The 19602-nt window shown below is 40.5% G+C and overlaps 1 protein-coding gene across 1 annotated transcript in view; it reads left to right on the top strand.

Annotated features, from left to right (window-relative positions):
• Positions 1–19602, top strand: part of NRP2 (neuropilin 2) — a gene marked incomplete at its 5' end in the record, with an annotated part of 108248 nt that overhangs the window by 34131 nt on the left and 54515 nt on the right. The window contains 5 exons of the mRNA XM_074191562.1: positions 1584–1728; positions 3457–3806; positions 6897–7041; positions 14037–14153; positions 17729–17869. Coding sequence (XP_074047663.1) covers positions 1584–1728; positions 3457–3806; positions 6897–7041; positions 14037–14153; positions 17729–17869 — 898 coding nt within the window. The remainder of the gene's footprint in view (positions 1–1583; positions 1729–3456; positions 3807–6896; positions 7042–14036; positions 14154–17728; positions 17870–19602) is intronic.

Raw genomic sequence — 19602 nt, 5'->3', positions numbered from 1 at the left:
CCAAGACAGAAACATAAGTATACTTACCCCAGTTAGTTTAAAAAAAACACAAGAGAGTGCACACACAGAAAAAACATACGGTCCATATGGTAGTTATTGATTCTGGCCATCTGGTAAGTTGGGAGTTGGCTTCTACCATGTTGAATCAGAAGCTGCCCCAAAAAGCCTTTCCTCCCATAAGACGCATATTGGTCAGATGGGGACAGGGATGGATTTCATTACCTGGAGGTGACTTCTCCAGAAAGAAGGCAGGGTTGAGCTCAGAGAGGCCGTCTGGACATCTGACTGTAAAACAAAGGCCAACTGAGAGCGTAGAACCAAGACCCACCAGGGGTGGAGGGGGCGGGGGTGTGTGGGATGGGGGTGCTAAAACAGGATCCATGAATTTACGTGGGAGCTAGGGAAATAGCGTGCAACTGATAGATACAATTGGACAGAAGCTTACAATGAAGAAGTGCAATGTTAATTCTTTAGGATGCCAGACATGTAGATGTGTCTGCATCTGTGTTGGCATATATCTGCATGAATTTGTGTATGTGTTTGCGTCTGTAAGCAGTGTGTTTGTGTGGGCATCCGTATCCATATGTTTATATCTTTATCTGTGTGAATGTCTGAAAAAGTTTGTGACTATCTTAGTAGATTTGTGTGTGCCTTTATCCATGTGTTTTGGGGTATCTATGTCTATGCATCTGTGTCTGTATGTATTTCTATATGTTCATGAGTCTAGATCTACGAGTTTATATGTATCTGTGTATTTGTACTACATGTTTGCATGTGTCTATCTATGTATGTTGGTGTCTGTGTCTCCATATTTATATATATATTTCAGCATCCATGTATATATCTTTATCTTTGGGTCTAAAAAAGTGTGATTGCATCTTCATGAGCATTTGTACATTGTCTATCTCTGTGTGTTTGTGTATAGTTGAATTTCTTGAACTAAATCTGTGTTTGTGTGTCAGTGTTTGGATGCGAATATATCTATAGACACGTGTCTCTAAAAACATATGTCCACATCCATGTGTATTTGGGGAGGGTGAATTTGTTACTCACATATATATCTACTTGTATAAAGAAAAACTAAATTCCAATTCAGGTAAGTGAACAAAGTCTGCTGTGCTTGAAAGGCAAAACATTGCCTATTTCTCAGGTTTCTGGGTATTTCTCCCTTTCAAGTCTTTGCTTTCATTAGCTTATGGTTTTTTAAATGCTTCACTTTTGAGCTAAATCTTCTTAGCCCAGGGGCAAAATTTTCCTCTCTAAAAGTTTTTAGTGAAAACCATTTATTATTTTAAAGTTAGAGAGTAATGAAGAATAGGAAGTTTTTCATGGTAGAAAAGAAATACTAAAGAATGATGTCTGCAGTTTATGGAAAACAAAGCTCAATAGATCTTTTGCATAGTCATTGAATCATAGACCAAGAGCTGGTGGGGATCTCAGAAGCCTTCCCTACCCCTCATTTTGCAGAGGAGAAAACTAAGACCCAAGGAAATTAAGTGACTTATCCAGGGATAGCCAGGTAGCAAGTGAGTGGCAAAATTAGAAAACAGATTTGAATAGCGCATCTTGGTTTCATGTTATAGATATTTCAAGCCAACAATGATGCAACCGAGGTGGTTTTGAACAAGATTCACACTCCAGTGCTGACTCGGTTTATCAGAATCCGCCCTCAGACCTGGCACACTGGCATCGCCCTGAGACTCGAGCTGTTTGGCTGTCGGATTACAGGTAGGCTCAGCCAACTTTGCCCTATTCTCTTCTGTCCTTCCTTTGTCCAGCTCTTGGCCCCAGGGAGGCTTTGGGAGGCAGGTGACAGAATCAATCCATCCAGCTCTCTCCAATGAGAAGCTTTGGTTCCTTCCAAAAGGCCTCAGCAGGTCAATGACCTCTCCCACCTTTTCTGTGTCCTAGTCTGAAATTCTGCCCAAACCCTTCAGTACTCCAGTCTAATGGGCAGAGAGATTCCTTTCTCCCTTCTCCTACAGGCTTTCTTCATAAAAAGAAGTGAATGATGCTTGATACAGGTGTGGAGGTTGCTTCTGCAAGTTGTTGTATCCTAGGATAATTAACATTTGGGAGTGGTACCTTAATCTGGGTTGTTTCACTGGTGGGTCAATCCAAATACCTGTCCTTATGTCATGTGAGTCCCATCCATACAAACTCCTTTCCCTTAGAGCATCATAGTACGACAATCAGAGGACTTGGATTCAAATCCGGATTGCCTCTTCTGCTACTGTGACCTTGGCTAAGTCATTTAAGCCTCTCTGGAGCTCAGTTTCTTCATCTGTAAAGTCATCTATAAAAATGAAGGGTTGGGCTAAGTGGTACACTGGATAGAGCATCAGCTTTGGAGTCAGGAGGACTTGAGTTCAAATGTGACCTCAGTCACCTGTCACTTAATAGTTCTATGACCCTGAGCAAATCATTTAACTCTATCTTGCAAAAAAAAAAATCCAGAAAATAGACTAGATAAGCTCCCTTTCTATCTCTAAATTATTGACCTGTGATTCCCAGCACAGTGTGGCACTGAGTCTTAGTCATCCTCTGTTTACTCAACACACACACATATACACACACACACACACACACACACACACAATATCTCTCTGTCCATGGAGGTCATTCATCCTTGGTCCATGGTAGACACAGCACCACATCCTTCTGCTTGGGCACATTCACAATATCAGATATGGTTTGAAAAACCCATGCTCACTCTCACACCTGGGAACCTTCTCATCCCTCTTATTTGGAGCCAATAATCATTATAATACTACAGAATTTAGTCTATACTTTTGAAGTGGAGAACAATTGAAGAAGAACTCTGCCATCCTGCTGATAAGTGCATAGGATTTCAGAGGAGGGTGAGATCAATGTGGGTTGGTGCAGTCTCAAGTCATGTTCTTCTGAGTGATTATGCATGATAATGATGACAATAATAAATGACATACATTTATGTAGTTATGATTTTTAAAAATTCTCACAATTTTGTGAGTACACAAAATTATTCTTCTTTAAGAGATGGGGAAACTGAGGCTTAGAGAGATTAAGATGACTTGTCCCAAATCAGACAGTCCAATAAATTTAGGAAATGAAATTTGAACCCAGATCTTCTCAGACTAGATCCAGAGCTGTTCTGATTAAATTATTGGTTCAGGAAGTCATGTTTCACAGTCTCATTGATTTAAAACTGGAAGCAGTTTCAGAGGTTAGCATCTAGATAAACCCCTTCATTTTACTAAGGCTGAGCAATTTCCCCTTGGTCATGGAATTAGTGTCAGAGGGTCAGATATGACCCCTGTTCTTTCCAACTGTCACCTTGTCCTTCATCTGCTCCTCTGTTCTGTCTGGGTCTCCTTTTACAGATACCCTGTGGGATATTACTCTGCCTGCAGGATGTCAACAATGACTCAAGCATATGGCATTTTGCATTTTTCTCATTCTCCACTCTCTCTGCAGATGCCCCCTGCTCGAATATGCTGGGAATGCTCTCTGGCTTGATAGCAGACTCCCAGATCACAGCCTCCTCCACTCGAGAATACCTCTGGAGTCCAAGTGTGGCTCGCCTGGTGAGCAGCCGCTCGGGATGGTTCCCCCGCATCCCCCAGGCTCAGCCTGGGGAAGAGTGGCTGCAGGTGGACCTGGGAGTGCCCAAGACAGTGAAAGGGGTGATCATCCAAGGAGCTCGAGGTGGAGATACCATCACTGCCGTGGAGGCCAGAGCTTTTGTACGCAAGTTCAAAGTATCATACAGTTTGAATGGAAAGGACTGGGAGTACATAGAGGATCCAAGAACACTACAACCCAAGGTAAAAGAATTCATGAATTTTAAACAAATTAGGGTGGGGGGTACTTCACAATTCATTCCTCCAGATCAGGAGTGTCAAACATGTACAACACTTCCCAGCAGTAATGGTTGTGGGGAATCAGATTGAATTGGGAGAGTACCTGAGTTCAAGCCTCAGACACTTAGCTGTGTGGCATTGGGCAAGCCACTTAACCCCATTGCCTTGCAAAAATCTAAAAAAAAAAACAGAATTGGGAAATATTTAAAAAATAAAGTAAAAATACGATAGAACACAAATAATGTTAATTGGTGGTTTTCTATGTCAAGGAGCTTCAGGTCTCCTTAATACATAGTTTAGTATTCTCTTGTTTTATTTGAACTTGACACCACTAATCTAGATAGCTCTGATTACCTAATTTCTTATATCCTTAACTGTTCAGTTATTTCCTTTCCTCATCCTCCTTCCCCTCTACATCTCCTTTGAGTGAAAATTATTATAAAACAACAGCAAGACAGATATGACAACTGCTCCTACACATGGAAAGGCCATGGACTATCATGAAAATAATGGAATTTCATCTATTGCCATCCTTGTGCATCTGTGGGATGGCCATCACTAGCCAAGACGGGGCAAATGAACAGCCCCATTGCTTCAAAGTTTCATAAAGGATGGAAACATGTATTCTTGACCTAAAGGAGGAAAGGCAGAAAACAAATAGTTATCAAGAAGCTAAGATCTCTTTTGTTCCTCAGAACAACCTGGGGAGATTGGTGCTAGTTTTCTCCACATTTAACAGTTAAGGAAACTGAGGCAGGTGGTGGTGAAATGATTTGCCAAGGTCACACAGCTAACACATATCTAAGGCTGTATTTGAACTCAAGTCTTTATAAATCCAAACCAGACATTCTACCTGCTGTACCACCTAACTAACATGAAAGCAAATGCAAGAGAGATGAGGTTTGGCAGTAGAGGTTAGGGATGGAGTATCAGAAATGGCTCTTTTTAATCTGTTAGTATGTTGTTGGTGGTGTTATTCAGCTATGTCTGACTCTTTATGGTCCCATTTGGGGTTTTCTTGGTAAAGAATCTGGAATGGTTTGCCATTTCTTTTTACAGATGAGGAAACTGAGGTAAACAAGATTGAGTGACTTGCCCAGGGTCTCACAAGCCAGTGAGGTGTCTGAGGTCAGATTTTAAACTCAGGTCTTCCTGAGTTCAGACCAGGAGCTCTCTCCTAGCTATCCCCATTAGTTAGTATACCTCTTCCCTTTCCCCTGGTGGTTCTGACTGGTTCTATTCCTACTATTCCTGTATCAAAGTGGATGGTCAAGCAATCTTCTGATGACCAATGATCTGGGCTGGAAGTTAGGGTCACCAGTCTCATGCCTCTTTGTCTCTAAGAAATGAAGGTGATGCTTTATCCTCAAAGGGGAAAGGAAGGGACTTGGTGAGCTAGTAAAATGGGGTCTCTCTTAGGGGAGATAAAGAATATTTATCTTGTTTGTCCTTTGGCCTGGCTAGTCAGTTTGGCCTAAGACTCATTTTAAGTTGCTTTTTACACCTTTTCAAAAAGTAAGGGCTCTAGAAAGAAAGGGAAGAAGTCTGCATTCAACTTCCTCTGCTTTGGGAATATTTCTGTTCCAAAAACGGAGGCCAGAGGTGGGTGGAGGTTTGGGAACACTGATGTAAATTCCAAGCTCATAACTTTTGGATCTTGGCAGAATTTATGGGTCGGTAACCCGAACCACAGCAAACTGTCCACCACAAACTTCAGGCATTGCTAGAGAGGAATGACCACAGCTTCTCCTGGGACCCCTCTGGAGACATGGGAAATGAGATGCTTTTAGCTATGGTTAGATTCTTCCTTGTGAACAGAGAAAGTGGCCAACTTTCTCCATCTGGGAGTAAGTTCCCAAGACCCACAGGGGTGAGCTGTTACTGAGAAAAAAAAATAAGGGAGACATAAATGTATTCCAGGTGACTGAATATACCAGCCATGCACATGAATTGATACCTCTGATTAACATCCACACCCACCTTTCACCTTTCCTTCCCCTGTCCTATCCTGTCCCCACAAGAACAACCCAACTAAAATGGGAGAAGGTCCTTAGGATAGCAGTTACCAAGGATGTGCTCTCAAAACTAGAGCAGGGTTTTCTTAGGAGGCTAGGGGGAGATACAATGATAAAGAGACTGGATTTGGCATATGAGAACCTGGGTTCAAATCCTAGCTCTTTTTCTTATTAACTGAATGATTCTGAGAAAAACCAACCTCCATCAACCTGATTTTTTTTTTCCATCTATAATTGGAGCTGAACTGGGCAGGTTGAACTGGATGCTTGCTGAGATTCCTTCTAACTGTGCCTGTGCTTCTGTGATCTCTTGCACAAAGAAATTGGTAGTTTGGCTAATGAGCATTAGAAGAGATAGCACAATTTCAATACATAAAGAACTCTCAAAAGTCAGACTGTGCCAAACTCACTTTTATTCCCTACGGCAAATTTCAGCATGAGATTTATTCAGACTCTGGGGTATATATTGAATATTTCTTAAGTTCCCTGTATCCTGAGATCTCTGAAAGGATAGGTGGTTGCCTGGGTTTCCACAGATGTCAAAGATTGTAAGTCCATGACATCTCCACATCTCTGAGATGTCCCAGGTCATCAGAGTGCATCTCAGGTAGAAAGAGATAATAGATAGAGGGTGGATGCTTCCTGCTTTCACCTGTCTCTTCTTTTTAGTGACATTATGGCATCCTTCTGATACTTACTGGGGCAAGTAGATCACCTGGGGCAAGTCATTACCTCCCTGAGCTTCAGTCTCTTCATCTGTAAAACGAGGGGAGCAGACTAGAAGAGAACCTATCTAGTTCTAGATTTGTAAGACCAAATCCCTTAAATTTCCTGAACCTAGATTTATTCGTCTGTGCAAGTTTCCCTAAGGTATCTTTCATGTATTGTCCTATAATAATTATTGTCCATTGACCAACGATCCAGGGTTGGCTTCCATTCTCCCAGAGAATATCATTCTATACTTGCACCAAGTTGGGTGTGGGAGGAGAGAGTCTGAAGCATGTGGGGAGGAGTCAAATTGCCTCTCTTCCCTCTGCAGCTTTTTGAAGGGAATATGCATTACGACACTCCAGAAATCCGAAGGTTTGACCCCATCCCTGCCCAGTACATTCGGGTGTATCCAGAAAGGTGGTCGCCGGCTGGGATTGGAATGCGCCTGGAGATTCTGGGCTGTGATTGGACAGGTAAGGCTCCCTGCAACTTTTTAATTGATCTTGAACCAGATTTGCTAAGGTTCAGTCTTCCCCAGGACTTCTCTGGGGGAGAGAAAGATTCATTCATTGACCTAGACTGAGGAGATTATTGAAGAGAGTCATCCCTGGAATAAAATCGTACCAGACTAAAAGTCCAAAATCCATCGGCTGATGTTAGCCAATTTTTAAAACTAAATTTTTATTGCTATTCTTTGTTTTTAGATCAGCTTCACTTGCCAGGATATTCTCTTACTCTCTGCCTCCCAGAGAGCCATCCCTTAGAACAAAGAATAAACAAGAGAGGACATTAATAGTTTAGCAAAATTACCTTATCACCAAGAATGATGTCATATGGAGCATTTTGCACCTCTGTAAAGACTGGAGGTACCAGTGGGCCATTTTGTGGGCCTCATGTTTCAGACAGTGAGTCATAGATTCACCAAGATTTTTCTGGGAGTCTTGAAAACAAATAACAACGACCTACCACCCATCCCAATTCAATTACATCCTTACTCTTCAGGCTAGGGTTCCTGTTGATTTAGAAAAGGAGAGGGAGCAGGGAAGAAACCACCTCATAATAATAAAGTAATCTGTTTAAGTCTGAATCTGGCCTCCAGATGTCAGTGGTAAAGAGACTTCATTTTCATTTAGAAGCCACATCTGTAAAATGCATTTGCTGGTTGAGGATTCCTGTTGTGGGGAACTTAAAGGGAACATGGTTCACCCCAGGCTTGTGGCTAGGACCTTGCTCATCTCCTCATCTCTGTGGCCGCCCCAGACATAGTAGAGCTCTTTAATTCTCACTAATGAGGAGGAGGAGGCCTGCTGAGAGCTACTAGTCGGCTCGTCTGGGGGAGCAAGTGTACCCACCCCCTCCTTTCCTCTGGAGCTGGCCCCACCCTCTTCCCGGCTGGCTCTACATCTTACACTTTTCTTTCTGCCACAAAGAGAAACAAGGGGAAGGTTTAGGTTACCTCTCTCTGAGGCCAAGCAGATTTCACACAGAATATGGTCAGGTCTGGACTTTTCCATTACCTACTCTCCACTTGGTACCCCAAAGCCTTAATTTTCCTGTCTTGGGTCATACCGGTCCCCTGATATCCTAATAGGAATGATGAGAAGGCAGCAAGTAGGGAGAAAAGTAGTGTATAAAAATACCAGGATCCTTTTGTGAGGAAAGTCCCAAAGGAGGATATCCACAGAGTAGCCTAGCATAGGTCTCAGTCTTCATGTTATCATCATCCCTAACCCTCAAATTAAAGGAAAACCTCACAGTCATTTCCCTTGGGAACAGTTATCCCTAAATGTCCCAGTTGGTGGGGATGAGTCTACCTGGTGACCCCACCTCTGAGTCCTCTGCTCTCTGGTACTACTCTTCATATGTTTTAGAATATAATCTCTCCTGTTGACACTTGATGACTTCATTTATGGAGCTAGGCAGGAAAGACACTCATATGTCTTGGAGCCGTAACCCTGTTTACAACCAGCTGCCCAGTGGCAACCATTCTCCGTCCTTCCCCCTCCTCCCCCCCACACCCCAATTACACCACTGACCGGTCAGCGACAAGCTTCTGATTTCAAAGCCCCACCGACCTCCTTCCTCAGAAGATCACAGCTGGAAAAGCCTTACCCTATGACCACTCTCCTGACTTTGAAGTTACACACATCTGGTTTCAATTGTTCAACAACTTCACAGTTTGATGGGCAGTTGCTCTCTTAAAGTCCCTAGATGGGACAGACACCAGGCAGTGGCTGATTGGGACAGTGGATGAGAGAATCTGATGCAACCTTTTTTTTTTTCACAACCACAAACTGTGTCCCCACCCTCCCCCCCCCCACTTTTTTCCCCATTATCTATTCCAACCATCTCTACACATTTGGCTCTTGGCCATTTTCTGGATCTGTTTCCCCCAGCCATTTGGTTTCTTTCCCTTTCTGAGTTTCCTCCCATTGCTGTCACTCCACCCTAAATTAAGGTGTTCATGGGTTATTCTGTCACCGCACCCTGCAGTGGTTAACTAATCTAATGTCTTGGGCTAATCATTGAACACATCCCTTTCACCTGTTTTTTTTTTAAATAAAACTATTTATTACCCTTTTGCTTCAAGACTCAGACTGAGGTTTTATGACCTGGTAACAAATTTAAGCTTACATATGAGAAAGCTTTGAGGTTATTTGGTATTTGCTGTGAGCAAGAGGCAGATGCTGAAAAGAAAAACATGAAGCTTTATGTGCCCAACAGTAAAGCCTTAAAGAGGAGAAAGGCAAACATGAAGAACTATTTCAAATATTTCAGCTCCTAGCATTTATTAATGATATTCTTAAACATGTTTGAATAAAGATTGGGACAGAAGCACTTAGTGGATAAAGAACTAGCTAAGCTTATAACCTGGGATTTATAATTTATATATAAATATATATGTATATATGTATATAATTTAGGTTTGTTTTTTTTTTAATTTAAGGCAATGGGGTTAAGTGACTTGCCCATGGTCACACAGCTAGGTAATTATTAGGTGTCTGAGGCCAGCTTTGAACTCAGGTACTCCTGACTCCAGGGTAGATGCTCTATCTACTACACCACCTAGCTGCCCCTATATATAATTTAGAATTTAGAATTCTGAGTTCAAATCCTGCCTCAGAAACATACTAGTCATATGATGCTGGATAAGTCACTTACCTTCTGTCAACCTCAGTTACCTCATCTGTCAAACAGGAAAAATAGATGTGGGGAGAGAGAGAGAAGAGAGAGAGACAGAGACAGAGACAGCAGAGAGACTGGGTGAGACAGAGACAGAGTGAGATAGAAAACATTTTAAGGTTTGCAAAGTGCTTTACAAACATCTGATCCTCACATGTCTAGGAAGTAGGTGCTCTTTTTATCTTCATTTTACAGATGATGAAACAAAGGTAGACAAAGGTTGTCCAAGTTGTCCAGGGTCACACAGCAATTTAATTGTCAGGGGTTTGGGGGGGGGGGCGGGTTGAATTCAGATTTATCCTAATTGCAGGTTAGGTGCTTTATCTACTATATAAGGGATGGCAAACCTTTTTTCTGCCAAGCATCATTTATAACATCTTTCACCAACTATATTTGGTCAAACATTTAATTAATTCACCCCTAAAAAGCTCCCAGATTTATTCATTTCAAGTCCCACCTGCGGTTACCATGGCATTGCCAGAGCACAGGCCTTATATGGCCTGACCCACTGCCAGACATTCTTGACCCCTGTGCTATACCTCCTAAACTGCTTACCATAGCTACCTTACAGAGTTGCCTTGAAAATTAAATAAGTTATTACCATGTTTGCAAACCTTAAAATGTTGTAATAAATACTCATTATTATTATTAATCCAGAATAATAGGAGCAAAGGAACTTTTATGGAACTGGGAAGAATGCCAAAGGCTGTTGCACTTGCCAGACACTGGGCCAGCTTCTATATGAAGATACTCCACCACAATCATTTGTGGCAAGAGCCCTCGTCACATACATTATCAATCAATCTCCAAGCATTTATTCAGAACATCCTCCTTGCCAGACATTGCATGAGGTTGAGTAGGGACAGAAAAAAGAAAAATAATTCATTTGCTGTATTCAAAGAGCTTACATTCTAATTAATGACATTGCTCTCCATTGTCTTTCACTAACTTCCAAAGTCCCTTTAAACCCATGGCCCAGTTCACATAACCATATCATACAAGCAGAGCCTGGCTAAGTCAGGGCAGAGTGAGTGGGTGGGAATATGTATGTTGGTGGGTATGTGTATACATGCCCTGACACACAGAGAGACATATATTTGTTGTTATTCTGTTATTTTCAGTCCTGTTCAACTCTTTGTGACTCCTTTGAGGTTTTCTTGGCAACCATACTGGAATGATTTGCCATTTCCTTCTTCAGCTCATTTGGAACTGAGGAAACTGAGGCATTCAGTGTAAAAGTCACACAGCTAGGAAATGTCTGAGATTTGACTTCACAAAGATCTTAAATTCCACATTTTGTGGAATTTAAGATCAAATAAAGGGAATTCTACTTGTTATGAAAGAGGGTTTCCCAGTAGGGAAGAGATCTATAATGGCACCACATTTATTTGGCATAGGTCAGAGTCTTCCATACTGATGTTAAAGTATGAAATCTTTTTTCTCTATAATTTGCTCCATGGGCCAGAAGACAACACAGACAATAAGGACAGCTATGAAAGTTACATATCAAGTTTTCATTTGCTTAAAAGGAAAAGGTTTACATAATAGAGATTCTCAGTTTCCTGTAGAATTCACTTTTTCTGTTCTACTTTGTATAGAAAAGCTCATTTTATTTGGAGTTCATAAAGTTCAGAATTAAAAAAGAAATTATTTAAAAACCCAACCTCAATTCTTCTCCTCTTCTCTTCATGGTTACTAACATTCTCCTAATCACTTAGATGTCTCCTTCTTCCTCCTCCAGCTCCAAACTCAACAAGTTGCTAAATCTTATCAATTCTTCTTCCACAGTAACTCTTTTTTTTCCATTCCCACTATTACCACCCTATTCCAGGTTTTGCCTACTTTTCCTTAGAACTAGAGTTAGGACAAGATACTGTGTTCCAGGGGCTAACAACTAAAGGACCCAGTTCCTACACACTGTGGTTCAGAGACCACCACATTTAGACCTTAGACTTAGATCATCATTAATGCCTTCCCTAATAAGGGATGGGGAAGTAGACAGTCTGATCTAGAAAATGGAAAGGGAATGAGATCTTGGCCTATCAGATTTTAGATAGAAAACAAAGAGGATGGATTGTGTCTCTGGTACCATTGCTATGCCTGTGGTCAATTATTCCTCATAAAACTGCTTCTTCCCCATGGCCAAGCTCCTGAAGGTTGACTGGATTTTCTTGGGTGTATTTCTCCAATTCTCCACACAAATCAATTTGTCCCAGATGCTGGTATTACTAATTAAGGGTTTTCCTTTCACTTGGATTATGACTGCAACCTCCTGGTTAGTCTCTTTCCCCTTTCTTCCCGGTCTTCAGCTCCACCAATCTGTCCTACCTACTGGCATCTTAAACATTCCTTCACAGCACTCACGTTACACCTCTGCTCAAAAAAAATTCAAGATTCCTTGTTATCTACCAAAAAGAGAAAAACCCCTTTAGTATGAGTTTAAGAATCTGACTTTGCTCTATCTTTCCAGTATTATCTCACATTACTTTTAAATACATGCTTTGAAGTCAACCAAACTTGAACTTCCACCACCATACCTTAGATCACACTGTTCTCTGTTCCTGGGATGTTCCCTTACCCAACATCTCTACCTATTAAAATGCCACTTGTCCTTCAAGGACTTGGTCATATGTCATCTCTTCCATGAAACTTCTGAACTTTCCCCTGTCAGAAGTTATATTTCCCTTCTATGAACTCTGTTTTCAGTTATTTTGTATCTCTTATGTGCAAATCCCATTTTGTATTATGGTGATTTGCAGATGTGTCAAAACACCTTTAATACAGCAATTTTGTCTTATTTAGCTTTATATGGCTCTCTTGCATACCTTATACAGTACCCTTGTATTTAATAGGCATCAGATAGTTTTTTTTAAATAAATTAGTTTCACAACATGACTAATATGGAAATATATTTAACATAGTTATACATGTGTAACTATATCAGATTATTCACTGTCAAGGGGAGGTGGGGAGAGAGAAAATGAGGAATTTAAAATATTACCAAATAATTGTTTAAAAATACTTTTGCATATAGTTGGAAAAATAAATTTATTTAAAAAAATAAAAAATAAATTAGTAAAATGAATTTTTAGTTGAATTGAAGTTAAATGTATGAAACATCAAACTTTTTTTACTATTTAAAAAGAAATCTTCTAAAATATGCATTTTATATACTTTCCTGTCTTCTTAGTCTTCATGACTCAGGGTCATTATTGTAAACATTTAGTAATTGTTTAGTCCTGAGTGGCCTCTCCACAAAGCAAAATGAATGAAAAAACACAAATGGATGAAAAAGCAGTTAATAAGAACTTAGTAATGACAGGAATTGTTTTATGGGTTTTGTGATAATTATTTTCATAGGTTAAAGGTCCTTTGCTCTTCAGAATTCTGAACTGAGTTCTGGATAGTAGGCGGGCTTGTCAGAAGTCTGACATAGATAAATGGCAGGTGGGGAAGAAGATTACTGTATATGCCCATTAGAAGCCTTTTATTCAGTGAGTGAAATAATTTTGTTCCTTCATATCCCAAACACTTAACTCAACCAACATCTATTGAGCATGGGTTCTTCATCCACAATAATCTTGTTCCCATTCCCACTCTCATCACCCTGTTCCATTTTTTGATTATTTTTCCTTAGAGCTATAGCTCTGAGGTACTATGCCCCAGGTACTAATATCCAGGGGGCCCATATTTATTCAATATGTGCAATGCACTGCAAGTGCTACAGAGTTAAACTTGTAATCCCTGCCCTTATGGAATTTATAGTCTATCACCTACTGATTATTACACATTGCTTCCCTTCCCATGCTCTACTAAACAGCAGAAATGACATTATTATTGGTCTTCATACAATATTCCATCTCTCATCTCCATATGTCTTTGCAAAGTCTATCTCCCATGTCTGATGCACCATCTCTTGGAATCCCTAATTCTCTTCATGTTACCTTTCCTTATCAACTCCAGCAGCTAGTGCTTTCTCCCCACAATTATCTTCGGTACTTATGTGAATACTTGGAGACACATGTGGTCTCTTCCAATAGGACTTGGTTCCTTAAAAGTAAGGATTCCCTTTTGTCTTTGTGTCACCTCTGCCTGGGATAGTGTCTATCACACAGTAAGGACTAAGTATATACTTATGAACTCATTGATTTCATGTATAGAATTAACCTTAGAAATGACTCAGATTATGAACCTAACCCTACTGGGAAGATTTTCACTTTCTCTTTGGTTTTCTCCATCAACAAGACAATTAAACATTCATTCCTCTTATATTTTCTTCTCATAGACACGAGGCCCACAGTAGAGACCTTAAGACCAACTTTGAAGAATGAAGAGACAACCACCCAATATCCTACAGATGAAGAAACCACAGATTGTGGTGAAAACTGTAGTGCTGAAGATGGTAAGTGTCCGAGATCAGGTCCTATACTTTTGTGTTTTGTTTTATTTTTTCTTTTATTAAAGATTTTATTTGAGTTTTACAATTTTTCCCCCAATCTTACTTCCCTCCCCCACCCCCCCCCACAGAAAACAATCTGTCAGTCTTTACATTGTTTCCATGTTGTACATTGATCCAAATTGGGTGTGATGAGAGAGAAATCATATCCTTAAGGAAGAAACAAAAAGTATAAGAGATAACAAGGTCAGACAATAAGATACCTGTTTTTTTTCCTAAATTAAAGGGAATAGTCCTTGAACTTTGTTCAAACTCCACTGCTCTTTATCTGGATACAGATAGTACTCTCCTTTGCAGACAGACCAAAATTGTCCCTGATTGTTGCACTGAGGGAACGAGCAAGTCCATCAAGGTTGATCATCACCCCCATGTTGCTGTTAGGGTGTACAGTGGTTTTTTGGTTCTGCTCATCTCACTCAGCATCAATTCATGCAAATCCCTCCAGGCTTCCCTGAATTCTCATCCCTCCAATCAAGTCCTATACTTGATGACTTCTGTCCTGAGATAAGTCCCAGTTTTGGACTTCTCTCCCGCTTGCCCTACCAGTTAAAGCAGCACCATTTTCACAGTTGAATTTCACAAAGAATCCTGATTTATTGTTTTTCCAGATAATCCATTCAGCAACAAGAGAAACCAAATTCATTATTTTGAAGATAGGCAAGGGGGGGCAGGGGTGGTAATTCATCCATTGGTTAAACTAACTAGGTGCTTGCCTAAATGTCCAGTTCACTTTACATCATAGATTCTGACTGAAGAAAGTACAGTGGCATTGATTCTAGAAGAAATTGGTCTGATCTGCTTCTCCCAAGAAATTCATGTGGGTTTGTTTATTTATCAAAATAGCTTAAAGTAAGACAAAAAAAGAGAGTCCGAGATTTGAAAAAAGCACCCCCAATTTTTTTTTCTCAAAAAGAAGTGATCATCTATTTTTGGATCTGACAGTTCACATGAAGAATTTATGTTCCATTTTGGGGTCTTCTGAGTATGTCTCAGCTAAAGACAGTAATTGGCAGAGCCCAAAAATGAGACACATTTTAAATCATACTCATAAGGTCACTAAGCTTGAGGACATTCCTAATAAACCACAAATTTTGGAACATCTGGCATTTTTGGCTAGAATTTAAAGCTTTGACAGCCTCAATTTACAGTAAATTACTGATCATTACTAAATGTTCATTAAATGAAATGAGGGAAGATTGGAGCAGGGACTTGGGAAGTGATGGAGACGTAAAGATGTTTTATAAGCTTAGTTGGAAGATTATGAAATCTCCCAATTCTGCTAACTCAGCCTTTGGACAGTAAGAGATACTGCTCTGATCAACTGGACTTTTTTTTTTTTAAAGAAAAGGATCAAAGAAGGATGGGAAGGAAGCCAACAATAAATGCTGAAGTTATGTGACTGAAAAATGATAATTTAATGCACATGCTTTGGAGAATGCACTTTTGTTTATGTTTTTTTGGGGGGAGGGAGGAGGAGGAACACTATTGGTCAAAATAACTTTATTACAAAGATCTGGCATATTAATGAACTTGAGAAGAGAGGGAGATTTAGGAGATCTTCCAGGATATATTTAGAGTGGCTTGAGACCCCAAAGTGAAAGGCATAGTGAATTAATATACAGTATTGGATTAGTAAAGTTAGTTTCTTTTAAGAAGGGTTTTCTATCCAAATGACAATCAGAGGAACATTTCAAGAGTGTTGCAGCTGAATTTTGGAAATCTGTGATTAATATAATTGCAGAGTTTTCTGATAGATTTGGTTTTTTAAGATTTCTCCCCTCTCTTTTTGCAACAAGTCTATATATGGGCTTTTGTTCTTCATATATGGTGTATCCACATAGAAATTGGAGGCAAATTATAGTATATTGAATTACTCTATTTTTGAAAGCAAAAAAAAAAGAACTTCAAGAATTGGAAGGAGTTGGGGGGGGCGGGTAGGCAAAGCAGAACACCGGCTGCTTCTTCCAAACCACAGGTTGTTGCTCCCTTAATGACTGCCATGTGTTACTCCCCAACCAATGCTAGAGGGAGAGTCAATCTGAAGTGTCTTCTTTTTGGAGGGAAAAGTTGCAAAGTTGTGGTCTTCATCTACTTTCTGTCACTGACACTAGCAATGCCCTTTCCCCTCTGGCATGATCCCCAGCATCCCCACCCCACCATGGCAGGGCAATTAGTTTCCATAAGCTCCCTCTAACTCATTTCGTGTCTTCCTTGAGAACTTTGCCTCTTTGGCTTTCCTAACTTCCCTTCCCCAAACCTCATTTCCTCCCCACTGCTACCCCCCCCCCCAGTCTTTGCTCTTCCTTTGTAACTTGGCTAGCCCAGGAAAAGCTCTAACTTCACATTTCTCTCTATTTCTTCCCCAGCTCTCAACCCTGTAATATTTTCCCCACCCACCCATAAATAAACTAGAATTCTAGCATTAGGGAAGACCTCAGGAGGCCATTTTGGCAGGCAGATGACTAAATAACATGGGCAGAGACTTTGTCTTTTTCTGAAGATAGAGCAGAGGAAAGTCTCCCTTCAGGGAGACAGCCTGGTACAATATTTAGAGGGACAAGATCTAGGCTCAAATCCAGCTTCTGACACTTCCAGTGTCCTAGTGGACAAATCAGTGAACCTCCATGGGCCTCAGTTTCCTCATACATAAAAGGAGTGGGTCGGACTAGACCCTAGAGGTCTCTTTTGATTCTGTTTCTTTGTGATCTATTACAAGACCCTCTCCCCATTGGTACAAAGTGAGTTGGCACCTCCCCACTATGATTCTAAATCCATCTTGTAGCTAGTCTAATACATTTTTTAAACCATATCAGTGAATCTTCTTCCTCCCTCCTCCACCCCTTTTTTGTTAAACAGCTGCAGGATTTTGCTGCTTCTTTAGAATTCACAACTTCCTTATTGTGCCAAGCTGCCCTTCCTGTCATATCTCACTGCAGGGATAAGAGTCTTTCTGCTCTGGCTTTCTACAGTTAGACAAATACCGAAGGGAGGTAAACAGGAACTTCCTCATTTCCCTTGTCCATGAGATCACTTTCTCCTCCATGCCCCCTTCGATGAGGGCAAACAATCTTCAGCTCTCCTGGTGCTAATGGCCTGTTCCATCATTTATTAGAGCCAGATTGGCAAGAGCTAAGATAATACCTTAGGGGAGCCCGACTGCAACTGAGGCACTAGGGAGTCATTCTTCTCTGGTATGTAGGAGAGGAGAGGTTTGAGCATTTGTCTGTTCTTAGATGTGGACAGAAGGAGCTGAATAGAAATTGGAGGCATTTGGTACCCTCATTTATATTTCCTTGCCATGGGAACTAGTGACAGATTTGGCATCTAGTCCTGGGAAGGACAAGACCTAAGGCTACTCTGGAGAACTGATGATCTCCAGGATCATTTAATGAATAAGCAGGGTGAATGATTCTTCTCTTTCCTCTCCACTTAAAACTTGCCAACTGCTTAAACAGTACTGCCATGGCTGTTCTAAGAATCTTATGTCATTTGTCTTCCTTTGGCTTATCTTTCTCTCTTAGACAAAGATTTTCAGCCTCCGCCAGGCTTCAATTGCAACTTTGATTTCATGGAGGAAAGCTGTGGTTGGCTATATGACCATGAGAAGTGGCTCACAAGCACCTGGACTGGCAGCTCAAGTCCCATCGATAGCGCTCCCCCAGGTAAGCTTGACTCAGAACTGAGAATGGTGAATGAGGAAAAGGAGGCTATGACAAGGGCATCCTCTAAATATTTCAACCTAAGTCATCATCTTGTAAGGTTTCAAATCTTCAGTCTCCATGTAAACTTACCAAGTGATCTCTGGTCCCTTACCCTCTCTCCCCTAGCTTATGCTTGGGGGGTAGTAGCATAGCTGGGCTGAGCAAATGACAGCAGGAAAAGACAGAAAGAGGAATAAAGGAGGAATAAAGGGAGAAAGGAAGGAAGGAAGGAAGGAAGGAAGGAAGGAAGGAAGGAAGGAAGGGGTACAAGGATGGCACAGGAGGCAAAGGGAGCCAGACCCATTGTGGAATGTAGCAGACAGATTCCCACTGCCAACATATGACGGCTTTGCAAGCCTCTTCTCCTCAAACCCCTTAAAATTGCCCCCTGACCCTTTCAGTGAATGGTGCCCCCAGGCTGACAGAGATTGCTCTAAGGTTACTCTTGTTTCTGTGGCAAACTGATGGGGGAAAGAGGGGGTTGGATTGAAATGCTCTAATGACTACTGTGTTTCTAGCAAAGTGTTTTAGTAATTTGCCATGCTAAAGACCATTGTTGTTCCTTGAAACATTATTAACCCTTTCTGTCTTTTTTTTAAATTTTGAAAGGCAGCTTTTACAGATATGTTTTTCCCCCCACCTCCTCCTCATTGCCTTGCTTTCTGATTTTTTGGTAGATGGGCATCAGATCCTTTGGTGGATTACTAGCTTATGGACATAGAAACCACTTGGGATACTACTCAGACAAAAAAAATATGATAATAGTTGGAGCCCACACTAGGGAGAGACTTGGAACCCAGGGAAACAAGAGGACTAAAGTGGACAAGGGACAATGGGAAGAAAGGAGGAAAAATGGGGGGTGATGGGTTGGGATGGTGGGTTGTGTTTGTAACTAGAGCAGAAAAAGAGGCTGTTACAGGAATGAAATTAGAGCTAACAACCAGTTCTAGGAGTTCTTAACTCTATTCGTGTGTTAGAGATCCCTTGAGAAATCTGGTGAAGCTTCTGGTGTTCTTCTCAGGATTATGTTTTTAAATGTATAAAATAAAAACCCTAGGATTACAAAGGAAAATTATTATAGTGAAATAAAGATATAATTTTTTTCCAATTCAAGTTCATGGACACTTTGATTGGATAGGATACATAATGAATGTGTGTGCATATATATATATATAAATATAAATAAAATTCCATCTTAAAATTTATTGACACAAAGTAAGACCATTTTCTACAGCTGGTTACTCCCTTTTAGACTCTTTTTGTCTTCTGCCTTTCTTCCCTTTTGTTTCACTTGCTTCCTTGCTTTGGATCTCAGTAAAACATAGTTCTTATTTCCCAGTAGAGTGTCTCTGAACTTAGGAAATCTCTTTTTCTTCCTTTTTTTTTCTTTTTCTTTTTCTTTTCTTACTGTCTTTATCCTTTCTTTCACCCTACTTTTTTTTCTTTCTTTCTCTCTTTTACTCTTTCTTACACTCTTTCCTTTTTGACTCTTTTTGTCTTCTGCCTTTCTTCCCTTTTGTTCCCTTTACTTCCTTGCTTTGGACCTCAGTAAAATATAGCTCTTATTTCCCAGTAAAATGTATCTCTTTGAACTTAGGAAATCTTCCTTCCTTCCTTTTTTCTTTCTTTCTCTTTTTTTCTTCCTTACTTTCTGTCTTTATCCTTTCTTTCACCCTTCTTTTTTCTTTCTTTTT

This window comes from Macrotis lagotis, chromosome 6 (assembly GCF_037893015.1).
Source record: "Macrotis lagotis isolate mMagLag1 chromosome 6, bilby.v1.9.chrom.fasta, whole genome shotgun sequence".
In the NCBI taxonomy this organism is placed as follows: Eukaryota; Metazoa; Chordata; class Mammalia; order Peramelemorphia; family Peramelidae; genus Macrotis; species Macrotis lagotis.
Note: the sequence above shows the minus strand (reverse complement) of the source record. Positions and strands in the feature narration are given on the sequence as shown.